Source organism: Falco peregrinus, chromosome Z, assembly GCF_023634155.1.
Source record: "Falco peregrinus isolate bFalPer1 chromosome Z, bFalPer1.pri, whole genome shotgun sequence".
NCBI classification, from domain to species: Eukaryota; Metazoa; Chordata; class Aves; order Falconiformes; family Falconidae; genus Falco; species Falco peregrinus.
The window spans coordinates 31,543,302-31,562,744 of record NC_073739.1 but is presented as its reverse complement, the minus strand read 5'-3'; the positions used below and the strand labels follow the sequence as shown (position 1 = coordinate 31,562,744).

Sequence of the window (19,443 nt, the reverse complement as noted above, 5' to 3'; positions counted from 1 at the left end):
GCCAGTGAACAAAAGGAACAATATAAGAGAAGCTTTATCAAAGCATTTTGAACGAATGGAAGAGGACACAACCTGGACCCTGAAGTCCTATTGTGATTTTGGTCTGAAGAAAGAGGTATGGGCTGGGGCGGGGGGGAGCACACAGGCAAGGCAAGGTATTAAATCCATTAATTCAAGAAGTCCACAAACAGTCTACAAGAATGGAGACAAAAGACAGTCAGTGTGTCAACTAAATCGTACGCAACAAAAGATTTGGATCATGATAGTCTGGAACTGTCAAAGGACATAAAGATGCAAGGCTGGCAGAAAAACTTACACCACACTGGGCATCAGTTAAGCTGTACATACATCGTGATTATTCACGTAGAGCTGGACAAGGAACACACACAAATTGCCTTTAGAAACCACATGCTATGAAGGCAGGGGAAAGAGATAAAGGAGGTTGGGAGATGAGTCTCACATGTGAAAAGACCTTCAGAACCTGAAACTAGAGTAGCAGGCAGTGAAGATATTGCATATGGGGACGAAACTTGTTCAAACAGCAATTGATAATAGACTTAGGTAGGACACATTCCAGAGCATGGAGATGAAGAAGCAGAGATAAAAGGGGACATTAGGGAGACAGCACTATGTTATTCCTTTACATGGCAGATGCATAGAAGAAAATCACACACTAGCTGCTGCAAAAGAGAAATGCTGAACATTCTTCAAGAAACTAAATGGAGACTGTGTTTAAACATGCAGGAAAAAGGCTTAGCAAGAGGAAGTGGGAAATGGCAAAACAGGCAAAAAAAGGAGAGTTATATGGCAGCTGACATAAAAATTAGAAAAGGGCAACCAGAAGAGGACAGAAAGATAAGAAAAAAATGGCAGTGTAAAGAAATACCACAGTTTCATTCACAAAGGCTATGGAAAGTACAGCAACAAGAATGAAAAGATGATGGTGAAGTGAATCAGCTTTCTTCAGCAGAATAGGCTTACACAGCTTGAAAGCAACAGTCAAAAGGACCACAAAGGATATTTAAAGAGGAACTGGATTTCCACATCAATGAAATGCAAATGAAGAGTGGAGCTCACCTGCTGATAATCTCCATCTTTCAGATATGAAATAATTTGTTTTCAAACTCTGAGGACACACTTTGCTGTATAATAATACCACCTGTAGTACTGCCCATAGCAAACTTTCAGCTAGGAATTCCTACACCTTAAGAATACAGTCAGAATAATTCACATAAAGGAAAATATGCTACTTTTCATTCTCACTGATTTTGAAAAACATGGGTGAAGTGATTGCACGCAAACAATTCAAAATAACTCCAGAGAGTAGAGAGTGACATGTATACAACATTTCAGCATTATGAAATAATGTAATTTTTTTATGCTGGAGCATGTAAAGAGGTAAATCATAACGTGTATATCACTGTAAAAACTTTACTACTGTGGTTTTACCACCCATTATACTAATTCTTAATTGCCAGCAGAACTGGAAGTATGTAAGTCAAGCTTGTTGCAAGCTACAAACAATTTAATCAAGCATTGCTTTTCTACCTGAATGTTTCCTCTTGGAGTTGTTCTAGTTGTGTCTGCAGATGCAAGTGCCTACGACCTGCAGGGCTGTTGGGATCTTCAATAGCATCAGATTGGTTTAAACGTTCCATCAAAATCTGGTTCTCGGCGAGCAAGCTGCTCTTCTCCTCCTGGAGGGCTGCAACCTGTGGTAGTAAAAGCATTACACTGCAGTAACTGAGCTATCCAACTAGAGTATTTTTTTTCTCGTGCATAATAAAGTATCAGCACAACCTGCAAATGGAAACACAGGCTTCAATAATCACATTTCACAAGAATATACTGTAACATGAATAGGTATTCAATTGCTATGTGAAGTAACTAACCCACTGCAACATTAGGGGCAGATTTACCACACAAAATGTAACTATTCTTAACTGTATTTCGCACAAGCATCTAAAGAAGTCTTAGTTATCACAGAAGATGATTTCATTGTAATGAAGTCTGCATACTTTCCCAACAACCAAATAGAACTGGGCCTCCATAGTAAAGCTTTTAAAACTTATTTCCAAAAGAAACAATGCCTATCAATCACACTGAAGGGATGGCTGTGCCCTTCCCAGATGTTTGTTTTTGTTTGTTTTTTTTAATCCAGTGCCTCTGAAACAGGAACGCAGCCCCAAAGACTACTGTTTCCCCAACGCTGTGAAAACACGCAGTAGTGAAAAGAACCCAAAGTGCTGCAACTCAAACAACAGATGAAGCACAGGTTCACATAACTATTAAATAGTATAGAATTAACATGCAGGAGCAGGATGGGAAGAGATGGAATGTGAACATCTCAGAAGGAAATGCTTCAATAAGAGCTTGAGTCATCACATACACCAAAACCACGACACATAAATCACCTTTATTCATTCTAACAGTTAGTGAACTGCTTGGCAAAAGCCTGAATTATACTCCTAAGCAGGGTTGCAATGCCAATGCCTTCTGGGGCTCCCACTTTACACTCCTTATGCCTTCCAGATAAGGCATGCTTGATTTACAGTAAGGCTTAGTCTAAATCCATACACCGCTGACACACTACAGTAACTTCAGATCGGGATTTAACCCTTAACGGAAACTGTTACAGTAGCATAACCTCCAAGATTTGTCTAATGAAAGAGTTTAACCACACAGCTCAACCCCTTCTTACCTGCATGAAAAGAACTTTTGTTAGTACAAATAATCTTAATACTGGCAACACTGCATCAAGACAAGAAAACAACGAAATTCACTCCGTTAGCACAAGTAAAGCAAAACAATTACTGTGCGATTTTCATCTCCCTTTCAAAAATCACGTCATCACACTATACTTTTTGTTTTCAGCCACCTAAAAATTAACATCTCTCTTTTCCACTTCAAAATTAATACAGACAATATAGCAAACCTACCTGCATATCTAATTCATGACATCTCTGGGCAATTTCTTCTTTTGTTGCTAGAGCTTCATTTAATTCTTCTGTAGTTTTCTTCAGCTACCATAAACAACAAACATTTATAGCTCCATCACTCTGTGAAGTGTCTAAAAACATCCTGAACTACATGACTGTAAAATTGTTTTTACATTTAGGTAATACATTAATTTTTTTGAAAACTAAGGCAATTCTGCTCTTAGAAAGAAAGAAAGAAGCAGATAAGATTACTGTTCAGCTTGTGTGACAGCAAAAAGTAAACATACCTAAAAGCAATATCTGGACTTACAAAAATGCATTAGAATTATCACATCTGTTCTATGAATTGACTGAAATTCTGAAGAATTTGGGTCTGAAGAAATCATCAGCTTTGTACACTGAAAAAAATTGTCAATACCACTTTTCTTTAGGGATGAAGAATACATAAATTCAGTTTTCAATCTACTTTTCAAATACAGAAGGGACTGGAAGGTGGAATACAGGGAATGGACAATTAGGGTAAAATCTCTGTAGTGACTGGGAACTACTCTTACTGCACAAAAGGAATACCACTAACATGGTGAAGGGAGAAGCCCACCCTTCTGAAAAAGGGCGCTGAATCTTGTAAGCAGTAGGAAATGTTCAGATACTTCCCACAAAGCCTTTATGTTCAAAGATATGTATCTTGCAGGTTTGCATGACTGCAGTTAAGATAACATAAAAAACAGCTACAAGAAAATTTGGCTGACAAAGCAGGTGTGTGCATATTATGTATACAGAGATATAGGTATGTATTATCATATATGATGAATTTTAGGTGGACTTTCTCAAACAGCATCACTGTATCTTATTTTTTCAGTTTTACTTCTCAAGGGCCTAATGGTATATAAAAATAATTCCATCTGCCAGAACTTACATACTTCTGCAGAGAAAGGATGGAGGAACACAGGGAACACCACTGTGCTATGCCTCTCAATTAGGAAAAAACCGAGGAAGTAGGACAGCATTAGCATGAGGTTAAGCTAGTAAGAATAAAATCGGGTTTGCATATTCTTTAAATATATCAGACAGGGAAGCATTCTCTTTGAAAATTTCTCTTATGCATTGTAACAGTTCCCAGGACTGCTTTAAGGATTTTCAGCCACATCTATGTGTTTTTTTAAACTGACTTTGCAAGTAGGAACTGGCAAAAAAAGTGATATTCAAATACCATACACTTTTTATTCTTCTTTCTCAATACCCAAAGATTGCACTGGTCTGCAGTTTTGCTATACTATGTCATACAGCTAAACTTGTTTTCCAAATGTAGTTTTTCCTGTCCTTTAAATCCACAAAATGGGTAAACTACATTTATAAAGCAAAAGGATTTGAAATACTGAAATTTAGTTTTACACACCTTAATTGAATTTCCCACAAAACCTTTTCATGATTAAAGAAAGAAGTCTTTTTAGTAACGCAAAATGACTGGCCACTGATGTGCTATGATTGAAGGAAAAGAAACATCTAGTCTTAGATACCTGCCGATCAAGGTCAACGTAAGCATCATTTCCAACAGAGACTGGAGACTCTTTACTCATCAACTGCAATTAGATTACACGGGATTAGAAAAAGCAAGGATTTACTTTTATATTAAAAGCTAAGCTTCAATGAACATCAGGCTGATTTTAACTTCTGGGAGCTTCAATCTGACCTCATTTAGAAGTTTAACTTCGTTTTTATATATGACTTTTTCAGAAACAACTACAGAAAGAAAACTTCAGAATTTATAATATTTAAAACACACTAAAATAAATCTTATGTAATCTCTTCTTCTTCTGACAATGCACATTCTTTATCTATGAAGTAACCTATAGTACACTCTGCTATGCATTTTACTGAAGTGGCATTGGAATGATTGTAGCTATCAACACACCATGCAAGATCTGCCTTTAACCGTTCTCTGCCAGTGGTTTGCATTTTTTGATCACCTGGAAGTTCACATCAACTTATTTATTTAACTGCAGTTGGAACATGTATCTCAGCTAACTGCAAAACAAAGATGATCAAAATTCCTGCTCTGGAGTCGTCTGTAACTTGCAAATTTAAAAAGAAAGGCTACAGAGAGTATTCCTGAAATGAGTATTACAATTCCTTTCATACTAACGCCTGTTTTATTGTAGGAATGGCTAGTAGTAGTTTTAGTCTAGAAAACCTTACTTTTATGCATGAATTAAACAACAAAACAAAATAGCAAGCCTCCAAATTGACTGATGTGCTTACTAAAAGATAAAAAGTTGGTACGAAAGTTTTCTTTTAGTAAGCCACTGAGCAGCTACACAGGTAGTTAAAAACTAAATCAAATGTAATGAGATCTGTAGTCCAAAGACCTCCACCCACCCACCTCCACCAAACATATTAAGGTCAAGTTACTACTGAAAGTTGTAGTACACATGAAGAAACAGTCCTCCAAAGAAGAAATTGGTTGTAACTAACTCAAAAGGCAGCATTACAGAACCACACTGTTGGTTTCTGCCATCCTGACCAAACAAAAAACTTGAGTTGTGCAATGACACAATCCATGGAAGTAAGAAACAAAAAAGGCCCTACCCTAACCAAATTCAGGGCAAGATTTCTTTCCCAAGGTGTGCTGTCTAGCCCAATTACTCTCTCCAGAGACACGGCTGCTTTTATTCCTTCCAAAAATCAGTGCTTTTGCATTACTTTTCATTGGCAGAGTTTTGTGGATACACAGCATGGAGCTTGAATTTCTTCTCCATCCTTTCTGTTTATACTATGGTATATGAAAGAAAATTTCTGTCTGACACATTTCTCTCCCTTTCCACATATCCTTAAGTGGGATTTAGCTGTATGCCACGTGCTTAAATTCATCTATTTGTACCTAAAAGTCCTCCTCAGACCTTGACAATGTCTATTGCTAACTGACTTCCTTTATTTTCTCTACATCTTTACAATGACAAACTACTCCGAAATGAAGCATTCCATGAAGCCCAGAATCTCTGTAACAGTAATTAGAAAGCCCCTAGCCTCAGTGCTGTTCCCCTGAAAAATGAAGTCACATGTCTTTTTCTTTACCATATATGGTGGCATTACAAACTTGTATTTAATTTAGGGCCATGTTTTCTAAGCTGATTATCATTTTGCATCTAAACCAAGAATTTCCTGTCCCCCTCAGCTCTGTGATATGTATACACTTTTCAATTACACCATTTCACTAGCTACCATACAAAAGCTTTTGCAGGCACTAACAGAGACATCCATATTAACCAAATCCTCTCCCTATCCTATACCCCACAACACTGTTCACCAACACGTTTCAGACACTAAATTGCCCCATTTAAGCCAGTACTTCACAGCCGGCATGTGACAAGCGTGGTGTCCTGCCCCAGGCCCACCGCAGGCCAGCAGCTGTACAACCCACTAGGGGCCACTGTGGTGTTGCTGCGTTCTGTGGATCACCCTAAGGGAAGCAGGCCGAGGCCCGTGATATAATCCCCTTATTCTTCATCAGGTTTTGCCATCTCTCCAAAACATCCTATCCTTGAGAACCCTTAGCAGAAATCAGAGAAGATGACATGAGCTGGAGAAGGATTAGGCAGTGCAGATCTAGGATGTGGGTTTAGCGTGAATGTTACACAGAACTAGTGAATTTTAACTCCATGGCCTGTACCAGGAATGTCATGGGAAGTATGCATAGAATCATACAATCATTTAGGTTGGAAAAGACCTTTGAGGTCATCAAGTCCAACCATTAACCCAGGACTGCCAAGTTCATCACTAAAACATGTCCCTAAGCACCACATCTACGTGTTTTTTTAAAGACCTCAAGGTGATTCCACCACCTCCCTGGGCAGCCTGTTCCAATGCTTCATCACCCTTTCAGTGAAGAAATTTTTCCTAATATCCACTAGAAACGTCCCCTGGTGTAACTTGAGGCTGTTTCCTCTCGTCCTGTTGCTTGTTATCTGGGAGAAGAGACCTACTCCCACCTGCCTACAGCCCCCTTTCAGGCAGTTGCAGAGAGCAATGAAGTCCTTGAGTCGCCTCCTCTCCAGACTAAACAACCCCAGTTCCCTCAGCCGCTCCCCATAACACTCGTACTCCAGACCCTTCACCAGCTTCGTCGCCCTTCTCTGGACACGCTCCAGCACCTCTACATCCCTCCTGCAGTGAGGGGCCCAAAACTGAACACAGTGTTCGAGGTGTGGCCTCACCAGTGCCCAGTACAGAGGGATGATCGCTGCTGCCCTTGCCCTGCTGGCCACGCTCTTTCAGATACAAGCCAGGATGCTGTTGGCTGCCTTGGCCACCTGGGCACACAGCTGGCTCATGTTCAAACAGCTGTTGACCAACACTCCCAGGTCCTTTCCCACCAGGCAGCTTTCCAGCCACTCTTCCCAGGCCTGTAGCCTTCCTTGGGGCTGTTGTGACCCAAGTGCAGGACCCGGCACTTCTCCTTGTTGCACCTCATACAGCTGGCCTCAGCCCATCGATCCAGCCTGTCCAGATCCCTCTGCAGAGCCTTCCTACCCCCAAAGCAGATCAACACTCCTGCCCAGCTTGGTGTTCTCTGCAAACTTACACAGGGTGCACTCAATCCCCTCATCCAGACTGTCGATAAAGACATTGAACAGGACTGGCCCCAATACTGAGCCCTGGGGAGCACCACTTGTGACCAGTTGCCAAGTGGATGTAACTCCATTCACCACCACTCTTCAGGCTCAGCCAGCCAGCCAGCTTTCAACCCAGGTTAGAGCACACCCATCTAAGCCATGAGCAGCCAGTTTCTCCAGGAGAATGCTGTGAGAGATGGTGTCAAAGGCTTTACCAATGTCCAGGGAGACAGCATCCACAGCCTTTTCCCTCATTTACTTGGCATGAAGCACTGAAGGCAACAGCCACAGCCACATATGCAGATGACTGATTCAATGCAACAGAATGCATCTGGCAATGTTATGGCCTGCAATATGGCAGGGATGCTAAAGAAGAAATTTAAGGGATTGTGCTGCATCCGGTAGCATGACTAGACAAGGAACAGGAACAAAATTACCTGATTGCTCACTAGTAATACAGGAATACAACTTCTGGCCATCAGTTAACAATAAACAAGAAGTGGGGTGAAAAGGCAGAGTTATCAGGGTGAAGGATGCCTTCATCTTTTCCCCTCACACTGGAGAGGACAATGGTATATGTAAGCAAATGCCCTGACTGTGCTCTGGTTCTGGATTGCCTCTACCCAGCTTCTTCTAGCTTAATAACACCTTACCACAAACAGCACAGCTAATAAGGTATAACTCCACCTACCTATCCAAGCTTCTCTCTTTAATAAGATTTCCTGAAAAATTCAAGAAACATTTTACTGAATGCTGTGGTTTAGGATTCCATACAGACATGCATGTCAACTCAAAACACACACTACACCTTCCATCCACCTAAAAAAAAAAAGTATAACAGGCTTGCCCATTTTCCCCTATTCTTCACTTTGGTTTTTGTCCACCAGATACTATCACTTCTGGTACTACTGAAGTTTAGAGCTCCAAAATGCTCATTTCATCAGTTACTTGCTCAATGGCATGCATATTAGCTTTTTCTGCATTATTTATTACTAATCTGATGATACTGGTAGGCTGTTACTGATTTTTAAAGCAATTTTCCTTGCTGTGTTCTGCTATAAATCTCCTTTATTTACAAGCTCACATTCAGACACATTCCTGATATACTGCTGTAGTTTCAGTGCTTCACACACAACTTGCAAGTGTGATACTAAAACACATGGTCTGGAGAGGTATGGGCCAATGCGAGTACTTTTGAGATTAGAGTGACAAACTCCTTCATTTGTATTTCAGCTGGCTGATTCAAGAGAATAAAAATCAGAAGGAACTGGCCTTCTCATTCTCCTTCCATAGTTGCAAGTTTTCTTTTCTTCAGAAGCAAAACTACAGGTGGGCATAAAGATCTGCCTTCACAATTTCGCAGCACTGCAATTGGCTTTCAGCTCCAAATGCATAATTTAGCTTTAGTATTATAATCTATTTTCACATGTACTTTTAAAGGATGATGTGCAGAGATTTTACAAGTGAATTCATTATGAAAAGGGAAATCAAAAAAGTGCCTACAAAATCAAGCCATTGCATTAGGCCTCTACAGTAGACGGAAAAGTCTGCTTAAGAGCCTTCCACAGTGAAAAAGCAAACAACTATCATTTACTTCCTTGCTCATTTTCTGGTTTACTTTGCATATTTAGAATGAAGACTTGAAGCAGCACAAGTATTTGTTCAAATAACTAAAGTGTCATTTAAAATTAAAAGAGTTTGTTCTGTGCTGAAGACTTAAGTCTGGATTTTAAATGGTACAATAATCTGCACAACATGACAAGTTTTATATTTTTTGTGTAGTTTTATGAGAAGCAGTTGTCATTCCTTGTAATCCTTTACATCTATACATTTACATGCTCAAAGCTTTGGTACAATGTCTTAAAAAATACTTGTAGATCTGCTAATTTTATATCATTAAAACCTTCACTTTTTAACTGCTTTGCCTGCAAAATGTGAACAAGTTGTGTTGTCATGGATACATAAAGATTAGGGAAGGGGTAAATCACAAAATCTGCATGCATGAATAACCTGAATTATGAATGCTTTTTTTCCCCCTACACATGATTTGCATGATTTTGCAAATGCAGCTGCACCATTCCAGAGGATGGTAAAAGTTCAAAACATTTGCTTTATATAAATGTTTCTTCTGTGGTTGTTAATATTGTACAAGGTTATTTAAGTGTCCATGAAACACTCAAAATCCAGCTTCTGTATTCAGGAGGTTGTTTTACTTTTTTAAAACATCTTTTTGTTTGTTTGCTTTTTAAGAGTCAAGGCTATGTATCACATAGTGTGTATCCTTTGATGCAGCTTCTTCCTCCAGTACGACTGACAGACCCACAGAAGTCTTTTTCTATTATTTCCTAGGTGGTCAAAAAACACTTTTACTTCAGACAAGATGAACCTTTAAACAGTCAGGACAACATATGGGATGGGGGGTGGGAAACCCACAAACCCAAACAGTTTCTGCTTTGTGGAAGTAACACAGTTGGTATTAATCCAGACAGAAAGTACCTTTTGCTATACACCCCAGGCAAGTTTTCAACACTACCTCTAGTACATTGCTGTTAAGAGCCTGTATTTTGACTCTCAACTTGACCTGTACAGATACCTGCTACGTGATAAAGGTTAGAGATGTTCTAAAGAGCAAAGGCAAACAATTTCTCCAGCTACCACTTTCATCAACAATGAACTTGTCTGCTCAAAGAAGACTTGGGAAAATGACAGCAGATTTTCCAAAGGATGTCAAGAAAAGGAAAGAGAAACACAAAATGGCTAAATAATTTTTTGGCCTTTAAAAAAATCTGCAAATTATGAAATAAAATATGTATGTCATATTATATATAGTAATACATTAATTGCAAGTAATAATAAATTATAATATAACCAGAATATAAGAGTATATATTATAGAATATACAATACTTGATTTATAAGTATATGTGATATTTTTTGCAGTATTTTACCTTGTGCATAGCCTGCATTTAGAAAAGCACATCTTCATATTAGAACCTAAGAATCTAGGTGCTGGCAACAACCAGATTGATTTGACTGCATTGAAGAAGTAACAGAAGACCATTGTTCAATTTATAAAACCTTTATAGAGCATAAGCATATTTTACTATTGCTATTTCATTTTAACACTTCAGTAAGTGAAGAAAGGAAATGCTGAGGAGTCAGAATTTATTAAAAAACTGAAATGACCAAATAAAATACAAAACAAAGTGTTCCTTCTTCCATTTAAAAATCAGCTTCTTCATGCAAAAAACAGAAAACAGGGCACATGCTTGTTCTACAGTGCCTCATGAAATATATTGATGAGTAAGATTATTTATGAAAACCAAAGAAATACCAAAAAATACGTGCTTTGCTGAAACAGAAGAACAAATTACATAATATATCACTAAAGCTTACAGAAGTCTTTTTATATACCTAATTCTGAAGAAAGAGTACCTGCATGTCAAATGCTTTGAAATGTTTGACTTTGGTGACATACCAACTTCTAAAATATGCATATATAACTACTTTCCTAGGCATTTTATTTTGGTGTCTCCTACATATTGCTTAGTCCAAGTCACTTGGATTCTGAGAGCTGCTCTGAGTCCAAGGGACAGAAAAACCTCCCTAAATTCAGTGAAGCTTCAGCCCTCCAAAGGCACAGACTGCAGCTGCAGCTCTGAAAACGCTCTCTGGATTTAAACTCCCATCATAGATTATCTCAGGTTGGATGGGATGCATAATCATCATAGAGTCCAACTTCCCTGCTCCTTCCAGGACTGCCTAAAATTAAGCCATACAACTAAAAGCCTTGGCCAGACACTCAAAACTCCAACATGCTCAGTGCCTTGACCACTTCCCTAAGGACTCTGTTCCAGTGACCCACTGCCCTCTCAGTGAAGAACCTTGTCCTGCTGTCCAGTCTGAACTTCTCCTGATGCAGCTCTGTTCCATTTCCTCCTGTACTATTGCTGGTCACCAGAGAGATCAACAGCTTGCCTTCCACTGCCCTCCTTGAGGAAGTTGTAGACCATAACAATGTCACCCCTCAGCCTTTTCTTCTCCAAGATGAACAAACTAAGTTGACCTCAGCCACTTCCTCCCAAGTCTTGCCCTCAGAACCTTCCACCATCTTGGTTGCTCTCCTCCAGACACTCTTAATAGTTTGATGTCCTTCTTATACTGAGGCACTGAAAACACACACTGCTCAAGGTGGGGCTGCACCTGCATGGTGTAAAGTGGGACAATCACCTCCCTCAACCAGCTGACTATGCTGTGCTAAACACACTCCAAGACACAGCTGGCCTGTTTGGCTTCCAGGACACACTGCTGACTCACATGCAACTTTCCATGGACCCAAAGCCCCAAATCTCTTCCACAGGGCTGCTCTCCAGCCTCTCGTCCCCCAGTTTCTATGTATAACCAGGATTACCCCATTACAGGTGGGGAATCCAGCACTTGCTCTTCTTAGATTTCATATGGTTGGTGAATGCCCAGCTCTTCAGCCTACCCAGATCTCTCTGTAAGGTCACTCTAACCTCAAGGGAGTCCACAGCTCCTCCCTAGTTTAAGCTCATTAGCAAATTTACTTAATGTACATTCAATTTCTGCATACAGATGATTTATAAAAATATTGAAGAACACTTGCCTTAAAATTGACCCCCGAGACTGGTCACCAGCCTAATATAACCTCATTTACTATAACCCTTTTGAGACTAGTCCATCAGTAAATTGCTCACCCAAAATATTATGAACTTATCTAAATGTACGCTGAACATTTTGTCGAGAAGGATACTGTGAGAGACAGTATTAAAAGCTTTGATAAAATAAACACACACCTATTGGCTTCCCTTGGTCACCTAGATGAGTAACCTTGTCATAAAGTCAAAATTAAGTTAGTTAAGTGGAACTTTTCCCTTGTGAACCTGTGCTGGCTATGATCAATGACTGCATTGTCTCTCAAGTGTTTTTTAGTAACTTTCAGAATAACCTCCATAAATTTGCCAGGCACTGAAATAAGACCACCTTGTAATGACCAGGGTCTTCCTTCTTTCCCTTCCTGAAAATCAGGACAACCCTTTGCCAGCTTCCAGTTGACTGGGACCTCTCCAGACTCCCAAAACCATTGAAAAATAATGGAGGGAGGTTCTGCTCTCAAAGTGTCCCAGAGTTTTTATTTTTCTTTTTTGACACTTTCTGACCTCTTTGTTAAGTACCCAAGATCCTCCTCAACACTTTGGATTTCTAAGAAGCTTGAGTGAATTTAATGCTGCCTTTCAGAGCTGCACAAGTACCTGAACAGTAAGGTTTTTGATTCACTGAGTTTCAAAAATCTATTTCAGAAGAACAGAACCTTAACCTGTGATTTCTCCCCACTTCTACTCCCCACCTCTGGAAAAGGACTTAAACACTAAACAAATTAAATTCCTACTCATCAAATGCCAAAAACTGTGGGCTGCTTCAGATCTGCCCATTTTAGCAAATGAAGGAGATCTTTAAATAAATCAAACAGGAGATTTTCAACAGAAGAAGGAAGGATAAGAAAAGGTTTACTATTTTAAGACAGCGCAGAATAAAGCAATGCTGCAAGTTGGGTTTAATAAAAGCAGACATTAGGAAAATCCTCCAAAACACTGTATTACAGTTAAAAAGAATGCAAAAGTAATAGATCCCAAAACTCAGGCAAACTGGTACTTAACAGCACTGACTGGAAGATGATTTAGCATAAGGATTCTTTCAATGCTAATTTCAAAAGTCCCCTCTGCAATGTTATAGATAGCAGTCCTCACACAGACAACAGGATGTATGACTGCATGGATACAGCAGTGGACAAAATGATAGGGGACAAAGTCCCTCTAGACTCACTGACATCTTTCTCTGTTCAGACATTACAGAAAAATGAAATTGCCCTAGAGATCAATGTGGAATTTAGTTTCTGTTGTTCAGGTCCAGAAGAAACAGGATTACCAGCGATTTCCTGCTTTCCTCAGTGGCCTGCCCTGCAGTAAACCTCCATCTATGAAAACTGACAGGCACTCCAGACTCTGTAAGAAGTCACACAGCAGCTTCATGGTTGTAGTGGTCCCTAACACTGTGGTTTGTATTTCACTACAGTTTTAATTTACTACCGGAGAACACTTCTACAAAACACACTGCAGTATAATTGCTAACTCATAATAACGTATTAGCACAACTACCTTCATTAGCCTATTCATAACAGTACAGCTGACAAAATAATACTATACTATCCACTTCTCTTTTCACTTGTCCAGTAAAAATAAAACAAAAACAAAACCAAAAATATTAATTAACAGTTGATGGGAGTTTTGCAATTTCAGGATACAAATTTTGAAGAAATCCTACAGTATTTGATTACTCATACAAAAGCAGTCTAGTGTAATTCAGGAGCCATAGGGTGGGAAAGGTAAAGGAAAGGGAACCCAGTACCAAAAATATCTGGAAGTTTCAAACTTCTAGATTTAAAGAAAAGTGGGACATTCAACCAGAGTTCCTTGACAAAAAGCAAGCTTTTCTAAGGAAAAATAAGATATTTCTCCATGTAAAATGGCAAAATCTATGCCACTTATTTTGTTTTTCCAAAGTAGAAAATAGCAGACTTTTGTACAACACTGACAGGCTGAACTTTTACACACTGTGGGCATCCCAGCATACCTCCTGAATGGCTGTCATGACAACATGTTGAACCGATTCTTCCATCATCATTATGGTCTGGATGTACTCTGAAAATAAGAGCATTCTGAAATGTTACTGTTAAAACTCAAGTCACACAGAACATGAGGTCAGAAGTTGCATCCTTCCTACAAAGTGACTAGGTGCCACAGATGACACCAAAATGTATAATCACCACTCAAGTTCCAAGTCAATAAACTCAACAAGACTTCATTAGTATTAGAAGTCTGTTCAGACAGAAATCCAGGCTCACTGGAAGTCTGCAACAATGAAAAAAGTACACTGTTGTCATCCATTCTTTTTCCTTCTGGCATTTCTCACTTCTGAAATAGCTACTTAACTTCCTTTTCTCACTTTGTTCCCAAACTATTCAGGCTATAGAAGTATATGAACCTTGCATAGGTTGTCCTCTTTCATAAGTTAACAAAAACATCCTGCCTTCCTACAATATCCTCATTTCAAGGCATTTTCATATCTGTTCTTACTTCTTTGCGGCATCACAAGTAAGTCCCCTCCACTTTTTCATTCCTCACCTATGTGTAGATGTGAATTACGCAGCAGGTACCTTGTAAGATGATACAGGGTTATAAGGACAGATTCTGACATTTGGACTAAATCAAGGAGTTTGACTTGCCCAGTAGCATATGGTTTCCAGTCAGACACGATCATCTTTACATGTGACCTGTATTCTTTAACGATTTTCCCATGAGGAAAATGCTGGGAATCAGTCACCTCAGAGTCATTTATTAGATCATGCTACGTTTCAATCGAAGTACGTAAGACTAGACTGTTCTGGTATTTCTGACAAATTTTTTTGAAGTCCAGACTGAAAGAGTAAGAGAAATGCAGGAATAAGATACACTTCCCACTTGAGGATGCCAAACAGTCACTAAAAGGAAGATAATTTTACATAAAACAAGGAGTACAGGAGGTCTAATAAAAATCTGTTTAGGTACTCATGCAAGAAAACTACCTCTATTTTAATTAATACAATAGCCAGACTGTCTCCTGATTAAAAGAATAAATTCTCCTTCTGAATTTACTTTAAAGTGATTTAGACACCTGAGAAAAGTGGAAAGGCGAAACTAGCTATAAAAAACTAATATGCATAATGCAAGAGGAAGACAAAGGGTCTGAAACCCTGGCTGCAATTTTTTCAGAAAGGAAACCAGAATTAAGTTAAATCAGGAAGAGAGATATTTGATGCAACTTAAAACTACGTTTACTGTATTTATATTAATTTACCCACATGTGTATTTTATAAACCTTTTCTTCTGCTTCCTGTTTTAAGTGTTAAGAATAAATGTTTGTAGTTGCCTTGCTACTTTAACCTGGCTTGAATTAAGAACAATTTAAGGTAATTAAGCAATAACACTCTGCACCCAAGGCAAGTTTAGAGCATGAGAGCATGAGATCTGGGACACTTCGACAAGTGTCTCTGTTGTTCATCACATCCTCTGTGGCATGTGCAGGAAAAATTAATGGGTCCTTATCTACCTGTGCAGGTCAGATAAGACAGCTGGTGCCATGGGAGTCAAGAGAGGCCGAAGTCTCTTTCAGTGACTGCTGAAGAGGGATTCAACCGCCTAACAGATGCCTCAAGTGACATTTTCAATGCCCTTAAGGTATCACACTTGGTCTTCAGCTGCTGCCCAGAAGGGCATGGTTGCCAGCATCACTTTTTCCTATTTGTCAATCCCATGCAAAAGTCTCAGAAACTACAGTATCCCAAATCACATTAGACATCTTCAGTGCAGCCCTAAGCCACACTGATGGCTCTTGACTGCGTAGTAACATGACGACTGGAATGCACCCCTAAAACCAGGAGTTACACAGAATAGTGCAACAACCACATTTTTTCTTTCTTTATTATCCCAAGCTACTTCATAAATGGTTAAATGATGGGCCCAAGAATTTTCTTGTGTAGAGTGCCTTTTCAGCTCAGCAAAGAAAAACTGAAAACATGTATATTAGAAGCAAAACCTTTTCCACAATGTGGGACTCCAAAACTAGTGAAGCTTATAGCAAAACAAGTTATTATCTGTAGTACAAAACAATGTCATCACTGACAAAAACCCCACATTTGCCTCTGACAGCAACATGAGAAATATAATTTTTCCCCTAAGTAATTACACAACAAGCTAGATTTTTATTCACTGCCTGGGAGAAAACATGCTTTCAAAATTTTATACCTTGCTTCTGTTCACAATTCACTGCACATCCCAAAATAAGTTGAAGCATCCTCCCAAGCTCTGCAGCATCAGCATGCTCTCCAATCAGGTTGACATCAGGAAGGGTGAAGTCATTAATCTGTTGCCCCAGAATCTGTATGAAGACCCAATACATACATGTCTGTATCACTACACATGTTCACACACACACACATTTTGAAATACAAAGATGATTCCAAATCAACAAAAGCAATTCACTTATACTTTAACATAGTTTTCAATCCAACTTTAAAACAAACTGAATTGCCTAACACCTAATATCCAAATATTAAACCATACTGCTTGACACAACTAATATTTGTGAGAAGAGAAACCTGACTGTCTTAACTAGTAAGAAACTAATAGTTTCAAACCTGGAAGATTTTTTTTTTTTTTCAGATAAAAGTTAACAAAGGCAGGCTTCCACAATGATCAATAGCGCATGGATAATAACACTTTTTTTTAAAAGCATCCTATTAAAAAAATCTAATGCCTAAAACCCACCTTATATGAAATATATAGCATAAAGTATTATACATAAATCTCATTTCTTTACCACTAGAAAGTCAGAAATTGAAATATTTCACTTATGCAACATATGTATCTAGGACTGATGGATGGCAAGTTTAAGACAGTAAAAAACTCCATCACTTGGCCTCACATTTCTAGAAAATTCAAGGATATTTAGCAAGTCTCAGAGCTAACAAAGCTGGTTCCATGGAGGAGAACTTGAGGTAGTAGCACAATACATAATTACACAGCCCACATACAGAAGGAAACAAAACAAAACAAAAACCTCATGTGACTTACAATTAATGTAATCTGATTTATACTTAAGAAGGATTTACATTAATGATTGTCAGTAGAAGAAATGAAACAATACTTCTAAATTGTTCATAAAGAGCTTTCAGGGGGCTGAAAATATGAATATGAAATATGGAATTAAAAACATCTCTGACACATTAATTGCAGATAAAAAGAAACTGTCACTTCTTAAGCAGAGTGCAATAAAGAAACAATTACTATGGAGGGAACCAATCATTTGCTTGCTGGATGCCCTTTGTTGTGTTAATACTCAAGAAAAGAAGAAAATGAGGTAAAGGTATTTATAAAAAACATTTAACAGATGTATATGAAGAACACACTGAAATCAAGCCATTCAAAGTTTTCCAGAGTTCAGCTTTCTGGAATTGTTGTGGTTAAGTTCTTTCTTGTTTTATACAGTGTTTTTTTGTATTGTGGCATTATTTTTTTCTAAACAGGTATCTCAAAGAATAAGCACCAACATCACTAAAAATTTTTGTACAATTTGAAGGACCCAGATACATTCTTATTGGAAAAGACTTCCTTTAGGTCATTCTAGTGAGAAAATAAGAAATCCGTGAATGCATCAAGCACAATGGAAAATTTTACCATTGTATAAAGACTGCAATAATACTGTATAACACAGTATTATTTGAATTATACAAATCTGACGTGTTTATATATTGATCTGTACTTCCTTAATTTCTTTCAAAGGCAATGCCAGGTTTAAGTTAACAATACAAATGGCTTCATTAATGCTGTTGAAGAAAGCTGAAGCTAAGAGTCATATCAACAGGCATTATCATGAAACCAAGGATATGAATGTGTAAACAGAAGATTGAAATATTGAAATAAACATGAGATACGATTTTAATCCAACAAAAAAACTGAAGTGAAAGAGATATGAAAATAAAGGCTAGACTCTGCAATAAATATCCTGAGATGAAAAAGAGCATTTTTTCCCCTTTTTAAAAAATAAACATAAAAGATCTCAATTGTAAAAACAAAAGTTTCAATTACAGAGCAGCAGAGTTCTATAGCAAGATCAGTGGGGCATAACACAGCATGCAGACTTTGGCTTCTTGTCCTTCCATACTATAACTGATAAGAGACAGCAACATACGACAGCTATTGGAAGACTGTCCTCCTGAATGCAATTCATAATTTTGAGTTTTTGAAGATGAACAAAATTAGCTTATATGCTTTTCAAAGGCTTTTAGCTACATCAGGTAAAGTCCATATAAATTCAAATCTATATTTCTGTAGAAGGTGATAGCTAGGACAGGGAATCAGGTTGAGGAAAACATAACCAGGATTCATAGTAGAATTATCATGACAAGCATTGCCTCAGCCAAAAAAAAAGAAATCAAACCAAATACAGTTAAACATAAATATGCATTATACAAAACCTAATCAGCTTGAAACAACTCTAAGCTTGCTTAGCAGTGAAGTTTTCACATCAGAACCTTAATCATCACACTGGGATCACTTTTTCACAATAGTATTAACTTGTTATAAACAACAAATTGTTCCTTTCTATATTTGTCAGTTATGACCAGCTTGCTTAACTATCAATTCTCAAAATTCATTTCAACACAGATACCTGACCATCCACCGAATATGAGCTTGAGTCAAACTTTTTTTCTGAAAATCTGTTCATTTTTAAAGACTTAAGTTCATTAACAAATATCTTCCTCTGAAGTATTTATGAGAAGCTAATATTTTGAGACAAGCCATGTCCAGAACATACATACTATGGATTTTGTGCTGCAGCCTGTAAAGATCAATTTGCCTCAAAACATCACTGAAACTGAAAGCATATTTCAACTGAAAATTCACCACTGAAAAAACGGATATATTGTATTTCCTCTGGAGTGATTAATTTCTGAGTTTGCTCAATAGCATAAGAGCAAATGCCAAGGAGAGACCCCAGTACCTCAGGACTAAAACATTTCATTGCAAATTTTATCATGGGGAGAGGCTCTTTACTCTCTCTCCTCAAGGGAAAAAGCCAGGGAAGAGACAATCTTTAGCTGGAGCACAGGGGTGGGGTGTGTGTGTGTGAAACGAAATTCAGATACAGGTCAAAAGCTGTTAAAAGTCCATCTGCAGAACACAGTCAGCAAAAACATCTACTGTTTGTACAACTGCACATCAGACTCCTCTGGCAACTCTGAGTATTCAATACACCAGGTAAGTTTTAGAGAAGGCT

The 19,443-nt window shown here is 38.3% G+C and overlaps 1 protein-coding gene across 4 annotated transcripts in view; it reads right to left on the bottom strand.

Moving 5' to 3' along the window:
• Positions 1-19,443, bottom strand: part of HOOK3 (hook microtubule tethering protein 3) — a 94,580-nt gene that overhangs the window by 41,180 nt on the left and 33,957 nt on the right. For all 4 annotated transcript variants that reach the window (XM_055790840.1, XM_055790839.1, XM_055790841.1 and 1 more), the window contains exons 5-9: positions 16,410-16,542; positions 14,200-14,267; positions 4,457-4,519; positions 2,940-3,023; positions 1,549-1,712 (exon numbers count right to left, since the gene is read on the bottom strand). In XM_055790840.1, the coding sequence (XP_055646815.1) occupies positions 1,549-1,712; positions 2,940-3,023; positions 4,457-4,519; positions 14,200-14,267; positions 16,410-16,542 (512 nt within the window). The remainder of the gene's footprint in view (positions 1-1,548; positions 1,713-2,939; positions 3,024-4,456; positions 4,520-14,199; positions 14,268-16,409; positions 16,543-19,443) is intronic.